At 40.7% G+C, this 14782-nt stretch overlaps 1 protein-coding gene across 1 annotated transcript in view; it reads right to left on the bottom strand.

Moving 5' to 3' along the window:
- The window catches only part of ABCA13 (ATP binding cassette subfamily A member 13), a 2655493-nt gene that overhangs the window by 609729 nt on the left and 2030982 nt on the right, over positions 1-14782 (bottom strand). The window contains exon 46 of the mRNA XM_085606362.1: positions 9575-9690. Within this exon, the coding sequence (XP_085462488.1) occupies positions 9575-9690 (116 nt within the window). The remainder of the gene's footprint in view (positions 1-9574; positions 9691-14782) is intronic.

Below are 14782 nucleotides of genomic sequence, written 5' to 3'. Positions count from 1 at the left end.
CCAACCTATGCCTGTTTAGGACCATACAAGTAAAAGAAAATCTCAGAGTGAACAAACTAGTGCAGTAACCAGCTATATGGACTATGATCATAAGAAATACCATCAAGGGAAGCAGAGCCACTCAAAGCTTACTCTAAACCAAAACCGCACATCTATCTGTCACACTTCTTCATCCATCACACTGCTAATTGCTGCACCCCGTAACAAGATGACGACACCTCTGTGGTCCTCACACACAACACGGAAACAGTTCTCACACAGGATCAAAACAAAGACAACAGCCTTCCAACTACACACCCTAAACAGTGTAGCATGCTTCCCATGTAGGTAAGTGCTTCAAAGCCTCACATAAGGGTAGTAAGTACTACATAAACATTGCAATACAATACAACACAATATAATATGTGAACTGTAGACAGCACATTTCGTAAAGACGAGCAATGACTGTGTTGTGTTTCAAAGTTTTTCTGTCTTCAGTTTAATGCACTAAATCAACGGTTTCCTGAGTAATATATGTAATGTAAGCAAAGCAAATTTGGAAAGAACAAACATTTAAACTCCATTTAAACTGCACTTGGCAATGAACGGCATCCTGATACAGCCCTTTATATTACCCAAGAGTTCTGTGTGTGAAAAACGACGACAGCCAATTTGCTTAAAAGAATGCCACTTAATGTTGATTGGGTTAGGTAAGGCAAAACCCCATGCTTTAATGATCTTGAAATTTCATTGATGTCTTCATTTATTTATTAACACACATATTTACATTACCCAAGAAGGAATTTTGAGTATTAATTAAGATGAACGTCAAAATGTATGCTTTTGCTAATGAATTGTAAACATTACTGCGACTGGGAAAATGTTCCCCCTGTGTGTACTTCATAAATACTGGTCGCATCAATATTACTAGGTCTGTTACAGACCTACATCATAACGTGTCAGTGTACGCATGTGGAAGTTTCAAAGACTACTACTGCCTCTGCTGGTACAATTGTATGCCCATAAAGTTTGTTCGGATGCATGGACCTCCCAAATTTGCATGTTCTCTCTGGTTTATTTATGGAAGTATACTTTGGCAATTCTAAAGTGTGAACCTAGCTGGCTAGCAATGGAACACTGTACGGGGATAAGCCCAAGCGGGGATCCATTGGGAATGGATGGAGCCAGAAGGAGGAGGTCGACCTAGAGGAAGAGGTGAGAAGTCAGCCTATCAGAGGTAGTTTTCCTAAAAGAGGTGAACTTAAAGGGGCTTATTCACAAAGAGCTTGCGCCGCCGCTGTGCCATTTTTTGTTGGGGACTCAGTGGCGGCGCTGTCATTGCTCCATATTTACAAGGTGACGCATCTAGGCTGATGCGTCACTTTTCATCGGCCTGCGGCGATTCTTTTCCTTCGTAGGAATCAGCTGTGTAGCTTTAGTTTTAATATATGCAAGGTATGCGTTCCTTCAGAAAATCCTGCATAAAACTGACCCCGTGGTATTTATACATTTTTTTTAATGACGCATTGTCGGGAAGAGGGCTGTTGCGCAAGTAATGCGTCAAAATTCCTATGCCTCGAAAACCCAGACGTAGGAATGACACATTGGCTGTGGCGGACGCATCTGAGCATCTGAAGTCACTTCCAACGATGGAATCTGATAGGAAATCACGTCCCCCTAACAGGTAAGTGCAAATATAAGGTAGTTAACACAGTATATGTCTCACTACACTATATCAATGCCTTATGCCACATATACGGGGCATAGTGGTACACATAATAACACTATGCCTACTTGTATGTGTGACATACAGGACCAATGTAATAGAGTGCATGCTGAGTTTTTCACCTTTTCACACTCTATTACATTGGTCCCCATGCAGTAGGATGCTTGAATTAGTCAAAACGTATGCATCGCCCCTGTCTTTGATGCACTGCTGTAGCTGAGTCTGTTTTCTGACCAACTACAGTAATGCACCACTTTTGGGCCAGATGCCTTGCAGCATCCTTTCCAAAGATATGTCAGAATTTTTGGACGCATCCTTGGCATCTTGCGCCATGGAGCCCCGTATTGTAAATATGATTCATCCATGCCGTCATAAGGATTTTTAATGCAGGTGTTGATGTAGCAATGCATCATTTCTTGTAAGTAAGGCCCTTAGTTTCTTTTTGAATTTTAGGAGGGTTGGTGCTGTTCTGATGTCAGTGGGGATGTTGTTCCAGATCCTCAAAGCGTAAGCTGAGAAGCCTTGTTTTCCTTCCAGTACTGTTTAATCGCCAAACTGGTGATGCCAGAGCTCCTCGTCTGGCCTCTAGATGTTAGTTTATTAAATAGGTCAGCAAGGGTCTTGATTTATGGGGACTTGTAAGTGTGCAGCTGATCATGTTGATGATCCGGGCTTGCAGAAGAAGCCGGTGTATCTCCTTTAGCACAAAATTAAGTGGTCAGATTTCTTTTACCCTCTTGTTGAGTTGTACTGCTTCATTGAATATGCCTTTCAATGGAACGAAGGGCAGGCCATTGCCTCCATCTAGGTGAGAGAGAACTAGGGCTTAAACAGTTCTTCTGAAGTCTTCACCTTAGAGAAAATGTTTCACATTTTGTCAGGCTGAGAGAGTTGGAATAAGGCTGTTTCATCTTCTTGGCAGTGTGTTCATTGAGTGAGAGGTTCGGTTTGAGAGTGAATCTGAGATATTTGGCCTGTTCTGTCAGTGAGGGGTGTGAAGTCCATTATGTTTAAGCTGGAGATCTATGACTGAGCCAGAAATTGTTTGGCCCTGTTGGCAAACAGGAGGGATTCGGTCTTTGTAGGGTTTAGAATCAGTTAGTTTGTTGATATACAGGTTTGGCTACATTCGAGGCAGCTTTTGAGTCTCTGTAAGTCATTGGTTGAGGAGACTTTGAGATAGAGCTGGGTGTAGTCAGCATACTGCCGGATCTTTTTGTTACTGTCTACTAGAGATCCCAAAGCTTCTACATAAAGGTTAAAAATTATAGATAATAAGATGGGACCCTGGGGAACACTGCAGGTGATGGAGAGAGTCCAGAACCTGAAAATTCCTATCTGAATGTGTTGCTGTTTGTTGGTAATTTATAATGTGAATTGATGTAGGTTTCTGCCATTGAACCCAAATGCAAGTTTTGTGGGTGTGGATCAATGCTGAGTGGTCTTTGGTGTTAAAAGAAGTGGCGAGGTTGAGCAGGACCAGGGGGCAAGGGTTGTTTTTTTGTTAATGCAGAGGGAGTCATCAGCTATTTGGGACAGGCTGTTTGAGTACTTCAAGGTGGCCTGAACACCGATTGATAGTCTTGAAGTAGGTTTACTACTTTTCCTAATATGCTCCTGTAGCACGTTTTGGCTGCCTTCTCAATGATTTTTATTTTCAAAACATGGGAGGTGAGCCACAGAGCAGAAGTTGGCAAGTTCAGCCTAATCTAGTGTAAGCTTTTTTAACAGGGGTAGGATCTGTCCAATCTGTTAAAACCAAGATGAACTATCATGTACTGATTGGAAAGCAAACAGGACATTATGATATCACAATCACCAAGAAAAAGAAGGAGATTACTTAGGGAGGTAAACAGCTCTATTTTTTTACTAGTGGTGGGTGTAATCATACAATTTGCTGTAGCGTAATTACACTAAATTACAGCACAATTGTGTGAGATTACAGGGAATTACTTGAGGAGCATCACCCTGTATCTAGTGCTGTTTTCTTAGCCCAAAATGCAAATTGGATCCAATATGCATTTACTCCAATTACTCCGACATAATTAACATTTTGTCTAGGCCTACTTTCAGAAGATCCAACTAATGCTACAGCAACAGGAAAGCGATAAATCCTCAACATTACATATTCTCTAAGACACAGCAACATCTGATTTGGAATTTTCTACCCTGTATAATCACATAGGGTGACAGAATCAACCTCTTTGACATACTGTTTCAACTTCGAAAATTTCTCAACTTTCTATCTGCACAATAACTGGAAACCAATCGGCCTCCATGTCAAAACACAACCTCGCACTCTTCAGGCATAACTCAAATCTAATGCTCAGGACTATAATACTTGCTTAAAAGCACCAGCACTGTTCACCAGAGCAGCACCTTGGCCAACTCTTTCACCATGAAACACCCCACCATATCTTTATTTTTATACTTAGAAGCTCTGTTTGCTCCCAATAACAAAAAAACAGCACATATCAAATATAATGAAAGCTGACCAGTGAACAGCCAGACTACGCTCGATTAACCTCATTCTCTACTCATATTTTAATGAATCTTGTAATCATGTTTGATTCCCTTCCACAGCATCTCATGTTGTTGTACCCTTCACAGACAATCCCAGAGAGTACACAATAATAGCATATCAGTATCAATCTGCTGCACTTTCGGGTATGTCAAAGTGGTTAAGAAGCCAGAAGGCCAGCAACGTTGTTCCCTTCTCAAACCTGAGACTGATATTGTGCTTAATCAAGAAACTCATCTAATCAAAGTCAAGCAAAAGTGGGTGAGAGATGTAGTCTTCTCACAAGTCATGAAGAAAAAGCGTCTTGCAATTGTGTTTCACAAAAACATCAACGTTATCATCAATTCATTATCACTGGATGAGGAATGGAGATGAGTCAGAGTCAAAGCTGATTTCAAAATCCCAACTTGCATTATGAACATTTATGCCCAAACCAGCAGACACCGATACTTCTGGAAGCAGATTCAAGGTCTGATTAGAGAGACCCTAATGCAAGAGAAAGGTAGAGTGGGAGGAGAATTCAACACATACATAAACAGCATCACTGATATTAAACCCACTAGAAGATATGTCCCAAATAACTTCCAAAAATTGTGTAAGAAAATGACTGATGATTAATAAATAACTCATGGACATATGGAGAGCTTATTAACCACCTACAGATGAATTCGCTATCTACTCCAACTGGCACAAGTCTGATAAGAGGCTAGACTAAAATTTCACTCCCAAGAATATAGATAACTACTCAGCTTCATCCAGAATAAGATCATACATTCTGTGGGACCAGGCACCCACCGTATTATTTTTTACAGTCTAAAGTCAGAAAATAAACCTTACAAATGGCATCGAACACAGCACTGCTACACCACCCAAACATCTTTTATCAATTGAAAGCACTCACATCTAACTTCTTTATTACTAATGATGACAGTAACAGAAATAGTCTGGGGCCCTTACGGGGCCACTTTGAGAGGATAGATAACTAGCATAACTGTGAGAAGAAAAAACAAGCGCAACATTCCTCCAACCACCTTCTAAAGTGCACCAGAAAATGTCAGGACCAATTCATACAGGATAACTCACAACTAACAAAAATAATGTATTGCACCTTAAGATGAACTTCAATAAAGGATGCACTTATGCTGCAGACTATGCTCTCTTGGCATCAACGGCAAATACCACACAGGGGGCAATAGAGAAGGAAGGTTACTAATCACCTATACCAAATAAAAACAGAAAGATGAAAGATTACTTCAGTTAGAAATGACCAGGGGCTGTAAAGTGTAAAAGGAGTCCTATATGTCTACATACAACTCTACAAAACTGAGACATCACCATAAAAAGAATTCCGACAGGTACCTCAACAACCTAACAATCTCTCCCAAAGCTAACTGACTTTTCACTCATGGAAAAAGAAATTCCAGAAAAAGAAATTGCCAGCAGCATTAATGTATTGAGGAAGAAAAAGGCAGCAGGCCCAGATGGACAGCCTTTGGATTGTCATCAAATTCTTTAAGATGTCCTGATTCCACTAATGTCACATCTGTTCAACCATTTCATCTCTGCGAAAGCACACAGCAACTCAATCCTTGAAGCCACTGTTGTTCTGGTTCACCACTCAGAACAGACATTTTTGCCAAGAGCATGCACCTGTTCTCTAACATGAGGCTTCGTTCCTACATCTGAATCTAATAAGACTATCATATGATGTGAAACAGCCCGGCATGCAAAGAAAGTCTTGGAGATTACTTTTCTCTATGAGGGTCTAGAATGGCATGACCTAAAACCAGAAATTCCTTAACTCTCTGAAACTCCTCTATGCAAACCCTGAAACCACAGTCCTGGTTAATGGAAAGCTTAGATCTTCAAAGAGATACATGGAGAGGCTGCACATTATCATCTCTCCTCTATATTCTGACTCTGGAACCTCCTGTCAAAAAATAGCAGGACGGCCTCTACATTCAAAGTAATAACCTATGACCCTGAGAATGTAAAATATTAGACTAAGCAAATTATGCCCTGACTTTAATAAGTGACCCATTAAACTCAGTGGCTCATCTAATGAATGAAATTGACTCATATGCCTCAGTTTCTTGTTTGAGGCGTAACAAAGAAAAAAAAAATCCTCTATCACTGATGACCCTATACTTCAACTATCAATTCCCAGACTGCAAGTTCAAATCATCCTGCTCATACATCTCATACACAGGAATTCCATTTCCAGATATATTTACACCTTTCAAATGTAATCTTTTAGGTAAATCCCTCTTAAACTATCAGCATTTGGCCCTCTCAACACTATTAACGTGATGGTCAACCCAATTATTGTCTATATACTCTCCACACTCCCCCAAGTTTTTCCTCATGCCTTTTTTGTGAAGTCAATACATCCTAAGTGTTTCCTATGAAAAGTAAAAAATCACTAATGTGCAATCGAACACTACAACTCTGGTTTCATCTCCTATAAAGGCCTACCAATGTAAACCAGTGGAGAGCGAACTCAAAAACTTTGACACTCCCCTGTAGGTAACCCTCGGAGTGCTGTTTCCCTACCTGATGGTATTGAATGTGTATGCCTTCACTAATCGCTAAAAGACAAACCTCAATGTCATTATACTGTCAACAATTAGGAAAACAGTATGCAAGTATGCAAGACATTAAAACATTTGGAATCTGCTGGGTACAATTGACTTCCATCTTTCGGGAACAGATGGATGACTAAAGGATTTCTCACTTTCAGTCAATTCTATGAGGGTGACATGCCAATCTCATTCCAAACTTTTCAGACCTGCTAAAATGTAGATAACACTGAAGAAAGACTGTTAAGGTCCATAGCTCAAAAGATCATTAAAGCATCTAATTCTAGTAGTTCTACATACACCAGCCTATCCACTCTACCACAAAGGACAGAGCCTGCTTTCCCATCCACGCCAATAATCCTCCATTATCTTCACAGCAATCCAAGGTTGCCATGATAATCCAAATAACTCATTTAACCTCGAGAGATGGGACACAATTTTCAATATCACAGGAAAACTTTGGGCACAAGCCCTTTGTTACCCCAATTCTGATGCCATCACACAATTACTATTTTTTGTTCTCCATTGTTTACTTTGGTCAATTCAAAAATCTGTCTTAATGAACAACAACCTGCGCTGGTGCTGTAAAAAGCCCATCTTAAACACAACGGGGAAGATGAAGCATCATGTTGGATCCAATCAGCTTCAGCTCTGTTAATCTGTAATGAAAAGAGAGTGGCCACATTTAGCACGAGCAAATCAATTGTCATGACCTGCTTCCAAAGGAAAGGACTTAAGGACTCTCACCCACTTGGTTTTAACTCCCTGACACGCTTCTTCATAGAGTCCTCGCAACAGATATCAGTGTTGGACTGGTCCTTTGATGCAGAGAACATAATGGAACTCTTAGCATCAACATTCTGTTTTAAATCTTGTCAGGGGGCCCTGATAATAAAGGGGCAATACTTATGTTGTGGGCACACGAGACAATTTCAATTAAGTCAGATCCTCAATGCTTGGTGATGCAAAAAATACTACACAACAAGCTCCCCCGAATAAACAGGGAAGAACCTGCCCAGATATGACACAGGTATCTGTGGCGAGGACTCAATGATGAAGCATGGGACTGAATTAAAACCCAGTGGGTAAGAGTCCTTAAAACAAACCAGAAGGTTTTCTTTTAGAAGCAGATCATAGCAATTGAGTTGCCCTAGCTAAATGTGTCCACTCTCTTTCGATTATACCTGAAAAGAGTCCAATATCACTATCAAACAATTGTTGTTCTTCTGTCAAAATCGCAACACATTTTAGCTTCAACAGTTCATATGGTTGCTCCCAAAACCACCCTTTCTCAGACAGGACTTCTCCTCCACTCTCTAGATAATTTTTCTTCCGTTAGCCTCACTGAACCTGAAACCTCGTTATTAGATCTATTATCAACAATTGCCACATTGACAATTACCACCATTATGAAAAATAGCAGTCATCAATTCTACCACCACTGTTGGTACTTTTTCTGCCAAATGTATACAAGTGAAGTCAAGCTGTCTTACTCCAGCCATTCACCCATCATACTAAGAAGAGAGTGGCCCTCTCTTGTCAGCTTTTTGAACCTTACCTCTTCAACTAAAAATAATATAGCCACTAACAGGAATGGTGTCAACAATGAACCAAGGAAAAGGCCTCGATTATATTTTCACCTCCAGAAAATGTAATCCCTCTTTGCTTAGTGTTGGCTTTATATCTTTATGTTTTTATGTCATATGTTCCATGCTCTCTGATGCATACAAATGTCGCGATTTCCCCATCCTGTCTTTATATCACAAATATCTCTCTTTACGGACATATGTTGCCACCCTCAGTTGATCCCAGACCTCTACCTTGATCTCAATGACCACCACACTTGGACTCAGATCCCCTCCTTACCAGATCCATGGCATATTTTGATTTCCCCTTTTGAGTTGACATGTATCGAACTCTCCTTTTGTATTTTTTCTATCTATACACTCTCTATTTTTTCGGTTGCAAAAAAAAATAAAAAAAAAGGCTCCCACTGTTTCCCCTTACTCCCCTAATTATTTTTCAAACCTTCAGCACCATTTCAAAGAAGGCAAACTTTTGAGCACACTTTACGAAGGTGATGGAGGAAACACTCTGCACTCTCTGAACCCTCTTTTGTAAACACTGCGCTTGAGCACATCTGCTTTAGTTGTTGTCAAAGCATAAATGAAGCACATCTTGAGGAGGAAGAAAAAACAGAAAATCTGTTATGAACTTTTCGTTTGGAATAACAAGAACAGCCAGGAGATGAATGTTTAAGGGCTGTGGAGCAGGGCGATACGACGCCAGAGACGGCATTATTTAGAAACGTGTTGTTTTGGCACCCCGGAATGATCAGGTACCCCGCGTCCTCAACTCATTATTTCGTTAGTAACAAAGAGACATGGCGGAGGCGAGAAAGACCTCTTATTTTCAGCACTGTGTGATAACAACCACCCCTGTTCTCAGCAGCTTTGGGGCGGCGAGTGGGTCAGGAACAAAGCAGACCACATTATCAAGTGAAAACACAAAAACTGGATCAAGACAGCGAAGCAGCAAGCGCATCTTCCAAAGATATTTCTAGAATCTGGCTCATTAGCTGCAAACAGCGTCTCCCTTTATAGACCCCGCCATGGCGAAGCAACTTGTTCTCTCAATTTCCCAAATGAAAACATAATAGCCTGCGAGGAGGCAGAACCATGTACACGGCAGCAGGTGCGAGCGAACCTTAAAGATTTTTATGTGCAGAGAAGAAACCATAATTCCAAAGCAGCATTTCCAATCACATACCCAAAGAGTGTCAGCAGGAGAGCGGTGGCTGCCAGGTTTTCTCTAAAAGTGAACGCTGTCAGTTGGAAAGCTGCAATAACGCAGACACACAGGCCGACGGGAACCAGATAAAACAGCTAGGAAGAAGAAGAAAACAGCACCATTTAAAGATAAACATTTTCTCTTGTTTCACACAAAAGTATAATCGAAAATTCTCAATAGACTGCTTCAACGTTCATGGCATTCTGCTCGACGCTAGGGGGCGGCATAGTACACAGTTGTAATTCGTGGTTTATGCTGTACCGGCGTATCATATCCAGAGCAGCAGACAGGTTCATATTGCGCAAATGTGGGTCGTCGCTCTGTTTACACGTTCCGGTTCTAAATAAGAAATCAAGAATAAACTCGCACATACGCAGTCCAAAAAGGAAAATACATCAGATGTGGGACTAGCTACAGTAGATGCATGTAGGCGAAATAAAACCAAGCATGAGCAAAACTACAAAATTCATGGGCGTCAATTACAGTGCTTAATTTGTAAAACAATAAGTGTAAGGGCTCTCGGCAGGAGGCAACTGCAGCTTGCACCACCCGTTGCCCCTGCCAGAGCTGCCAATTACCGCACCAGCACATTTCTAGTAATCATCACACTCTTAAAAGTGTGACAACTCCAGGCCCTCAAAGCTATAAAAACAGCCTGGGTGGTAGGTATTAGTCATTTTTATTGGGTGGCAGACTGTCATAGGTGTCGGTGTCAACAATTAAGTTCCGGTCACGAGCACCGGAAAACACTGGCTGAAATTAAGCACTGGTTAATTATCGATCACCCTTTTAATCAGGGATATTCCAAGCATTACCTTGGCTACCTCTGGTCTCAGGAGTCATGGAAACAGGAACATAAAACAAATAGGGATCCAGGAGCCTGATGCAATAAGGGCAGTTCATAAACTGGCATATGTAAATTGTACACTGACTGGTTTGCGAACTGCTCTTCATTTTGACATGCGACTGATTTTTCCTCAGAACGCCTCACCTCAGGAGGTATAAAGATTTGGAGCTTCCTTAGATTCACATGCTCTTGTAACTCTGGGGCAGCGTCAAAATCCTTGGGTATTGCGTGGGAAACCCACTGCAACGCCCATGTAGCGCCTCCCAAGCATAGAGTAAGGCAACGCAGCAATTTGCGCTGCCATGCCTTACTCCATATCTATGTGGCCATTCAAAGCCACACAGAGTGGCTTTGCGTGTCCTCATAGATATGATTTTGCTATTTGCACCGCCGAAGTGTCACAAAAAGTTACTCTCAGACGGTGCAAGGGACTCGTAAATATGACCTTGAATGTTCGGGCAAAGGTTTAATGAAGTCTGGCATTTTCAGTTTTTCAAATAAGGCATTCCTCTGTAAACACACTAGTGACGACAGCTGTTTCTGGTCAGTTATTTTCAGAAGCTGCAATAACTAGACCGAGGTTTAGGAACACCATTGGGCACCCTATCTGGGAATTTGTTATTAGCGTTTTCTTACAGTTATTTTCTGGGAGATTTGATATTGCTACCAAACCCAGAAAACTTCAAACCTCCGTAGAGAGGTAGGGCATTTTAGGCATCGTATGAACACTGTCACAAAGGTGCGTTACACTTGTGAGTAACTTATAGGTGTACCTTTACTCCTACACTTTTGACTAACTTTACTGCTTTTGGGTACTCACAAACTGCAAGGGAAAAGTTACTTAAAACCTCTTAACCCACTGCAAAAGTGAGTGGATCCCAAATTAGGAGGGTAAGGCTCGACTAAAAAAAGAAAAATTACAAAGCAACAAATCTAGCACCACACTTGGCCAACAACTGGACTGCAACACTCTCCTGCTGAAAAGAATAGAAAATAATGGAAGTGGGAACTTAAATATTAACCCCATAGGGAATGTTAAATGACATTATTTAAAATAGTTAATAATATAACTAATTACAATTGAATGCCAAAAATCTAAAATACTGTAATAACTTTTTTCCACTTTAATATCGATGTTACAATGACTTTTACTAAAATATAATTACATTACCTTTAATTAATTCTAGACAACATTTTTTAAACTAACCTATAATAAAAAAATATTTTTTTCCCTTTAGTTAGGAAATTATTTTTTCATTTAAACTCGTGAAACATAACTTCAATGAAATGGAATATATTTATAATACTAAAACGTATATTTCAAAATTTACTTTAGTGCAATAGAATTCTTTTCTTTAGGCCTACAGTTAAAATGCATGTAAAAATGAATTTTCATTAATATTTAACATAAACATATTTGTACAAACTTTTTCCAACTAAAAAATATCTTTTTTTCTTGTCCCTATATTTTACCATGTTGAGATCTCCCCCCTGACTGCATGCGATAATGGTAATGTAGAGGCAACTTTTCTCTGTAATCCTGGGACATGATCATATTTTATGTACTGAGATCTATCACAGTTTGCTTCATACTTCTCAATTCCAGAACTAATGGATATATGTGTCTTTGTAATAATTTAGTGCTATTTCAATTCTTTAACTAGGCTGCACAGGGTACTACATACAGGGAGTAGTCAATAAATTTTTTTCTGATAGTTCTTGGAAGTATTTTACAATCGTTCACGACCTTCAGTCGTTTAAAGTGTTAGAGCACAAATTTCGCTCTTCTATTTGCAGGGGTGCATTATAATCATGGGTAGCTCGCACCTACATATATTCCTTTATTGTATTAACTTACAACCTTAGAATGTGAACCGTAATAACATGAAAAGTGACGTGTTAGGGATATTTTCAAGGTAAACATGAGGAAATTAATGTTGCAGCTACGTGTGTTTAGCTGAAAACATTAACAAGCAGAATTCATACATGTCACTGACGAAACTCAAACAATTGATGTGCTTATGTAACATGTTAATTTAGAGAAGCACAGAAAATGATGTTCATTTTATATGTGTAATTCCATGAGGCCGTGTGCCGTTTCTTATGTTGGCTGATTTCTGTAGGCCTGAATTGTATTTTTACTCTGGAAGCTCTTGCATTAGATTTACTAGCGAATTTCATGTGCATGTTGGATTTGTTCTTTCTCACGTTTCTGTTGCAGGTGGAGGTTTCATCCTTGGTAGCTAGAATAATGTCTTTGTTTTAGGAGTTAGGCTTCGGGAGGAGAGGATATATTGAACGTTGATACTGATAATAAAGAACTGTTGTACTGTTTCATCGGAGTAAGCCTGGGAATAAAGTTCATCTTGCCAAGGCCTGGGAGCATCGCTGGCATGTGTAAAATCACCTACAAGGAGGTGGCTTGACTGGATGGTGTGATGCTGCAATGCATCTTGGGATGCTACCTGCAAAAGTGAAGTCTCAATCTTAGGGACAGTCTTCGGGTACTTCTGCCTTGCCTTGAGAGAAAGGGCATCTTAGTACGAACTCTGTAGCTTTTTGCTACTTGACCCATCTGATGTGATGAGACTTCTTAGGAAGTCTTCACAAGCTGACAGCTTTATGAACCTTGCCTTGAGAAATGCTAAGTAGGGATGTCATGCTAGTTGTAGTGTAGGGACAGACTAATACTTTATACCTACGAACCTCCAATGAAGGAAAATCTTGATGTCTGTGCAGTTATTTTCTGTGTTCTGGTCCTTGAACTGATTATTCTATGCATGCTGCACTGCCTTAACTTCACCCGTAGGTTTGGATTTGCATTAGTTCCAATGCCCAACTGTTCTTAGCTTTGTAATAAACTAATTAGACCTAATCGGAAGTCTGTGAATCTTCTGAGTCATAGTTCATTGGAACTGTAATGATTGAATGACTAACGATGTCTCTCCCATCCATGCTTTCATGCTGATAAAAAAGAGTCATCGACCAGAGGTTCCAGAGCAGATCTAGAATGTGGAACCCAGCTCCATCAGTTGGTAGCAGAGGATGGTTTTCACATGAAGCGGGGAGAGAATCTAGAAAACTCTGGAAAAGACTTAGTCCTCTAGAACCCCAAAATAGATCCCAATTATCGAGAGCAGAGAACTACAGATTTTGGGGGAGACGGACGGAGATTGATGGTGCGACAAGAACAGCGGCAAATGGAGGAGTGCGTTTCAATGGGATGTGTTATGTGTTAGATTGCAGGAGTGTGTTGATTGTATGATATCTGGTGGAGTTTGTGTGAAAGTCGAGTGAATGTGGTGTTGGGCCAGATGTAGCCCAAGGTTTGTGGTTTGAGTTTCAGGCCTCAAAGTGGCCTAAGATCAAGGGATATATTAAGTGGTATAGAAGACAGCAATTTTTTGTGATTGTCTGACCGCATGTTTGAGGATTTGTCGTGAGACATCATCAGCAATTTCACCTAAGACAGGGAACTTTGTGTGAGTGGGATGTGTGAGAATCATAGGTGAACCTTGTGTAAGGGGTGGACTATATTGATTCAGGTGACCAGTGCAGGTCGAGGGCCACTGTGTGTGATTCTTCTTGAGTGATTGAATTCTATCGATCTTTTAGAAATGCAGACAATTACGGAGTTGTGATTGTGCTAGTGAATGTGAACGGAGAAATAGTGAAGGAAGGTGAGCTGCTGCGAGGTGGAAAAGGTGACATCAGAGTGTGCCGCGGTGTGATAGGTCGATTGGTGGGATACCGTGCTGGGATTAGTTAGTAGTCATCAGGAAGTTGCAATTGAGAAAATCTTGGTCTCTCGAAGGGAAATGTGATTTAATCATTGCGATCTTGTAGGGTGTCACGGGATATGTCATGGGTAGATCGGGGAGTGGTTACTGGAGTAGGTGAGGAAGCACCAGCCGAGGATACTCCAGCACACTATATGGTAACAAATGTAGGACTCTATAATATAATTAGGCTTCAAAATTGGCACAAAAGCACAGTAAAATAGGAAGATTTGTCTTTTCCGTTGTTATGGTTCCTTTAAATTGGAGGTGTTTTATCAGTTGAGGGGAGTGATGTCTTCACTACGGCCTCCACCTAGACCAGCACAGTTTGAGGCATTAGATGCGAGTAGCTCAGGCACAGAACAGGGAGAGATTCCATGGGAAGATGAAAAAGGCAGTGAAGGCATACCAGGATGCACGATGGAATGCACAACTAAAGAGATGGAGAGTAGACACCATTTAGGGCGATGGATTGTACCCAATGCTGGTGAGAGAGGAAGATACTCAGGATAGGGGTGGAGGGGAAAATGTAAATGATGGGAGTGATACAGACGACAGCCT

This window comes from Triturus cristatus, chromosome 5_2, assembly GCF_964204655.1.
Source record: "Triturus cristatus chromosome 5_2, aTriCri1.1, whole genome shotgun sequence".
Lineage (NCBI taxonomy): Eukaryota > Metazoa > Chordata > Amphibia > Caudata > Salamandridae > Triturus > Triturus cristatus.
Note: the sequence above shows the minus strand (reverse complement) of the source record. Positions and strands in the feature narration are given on the sequence as shown.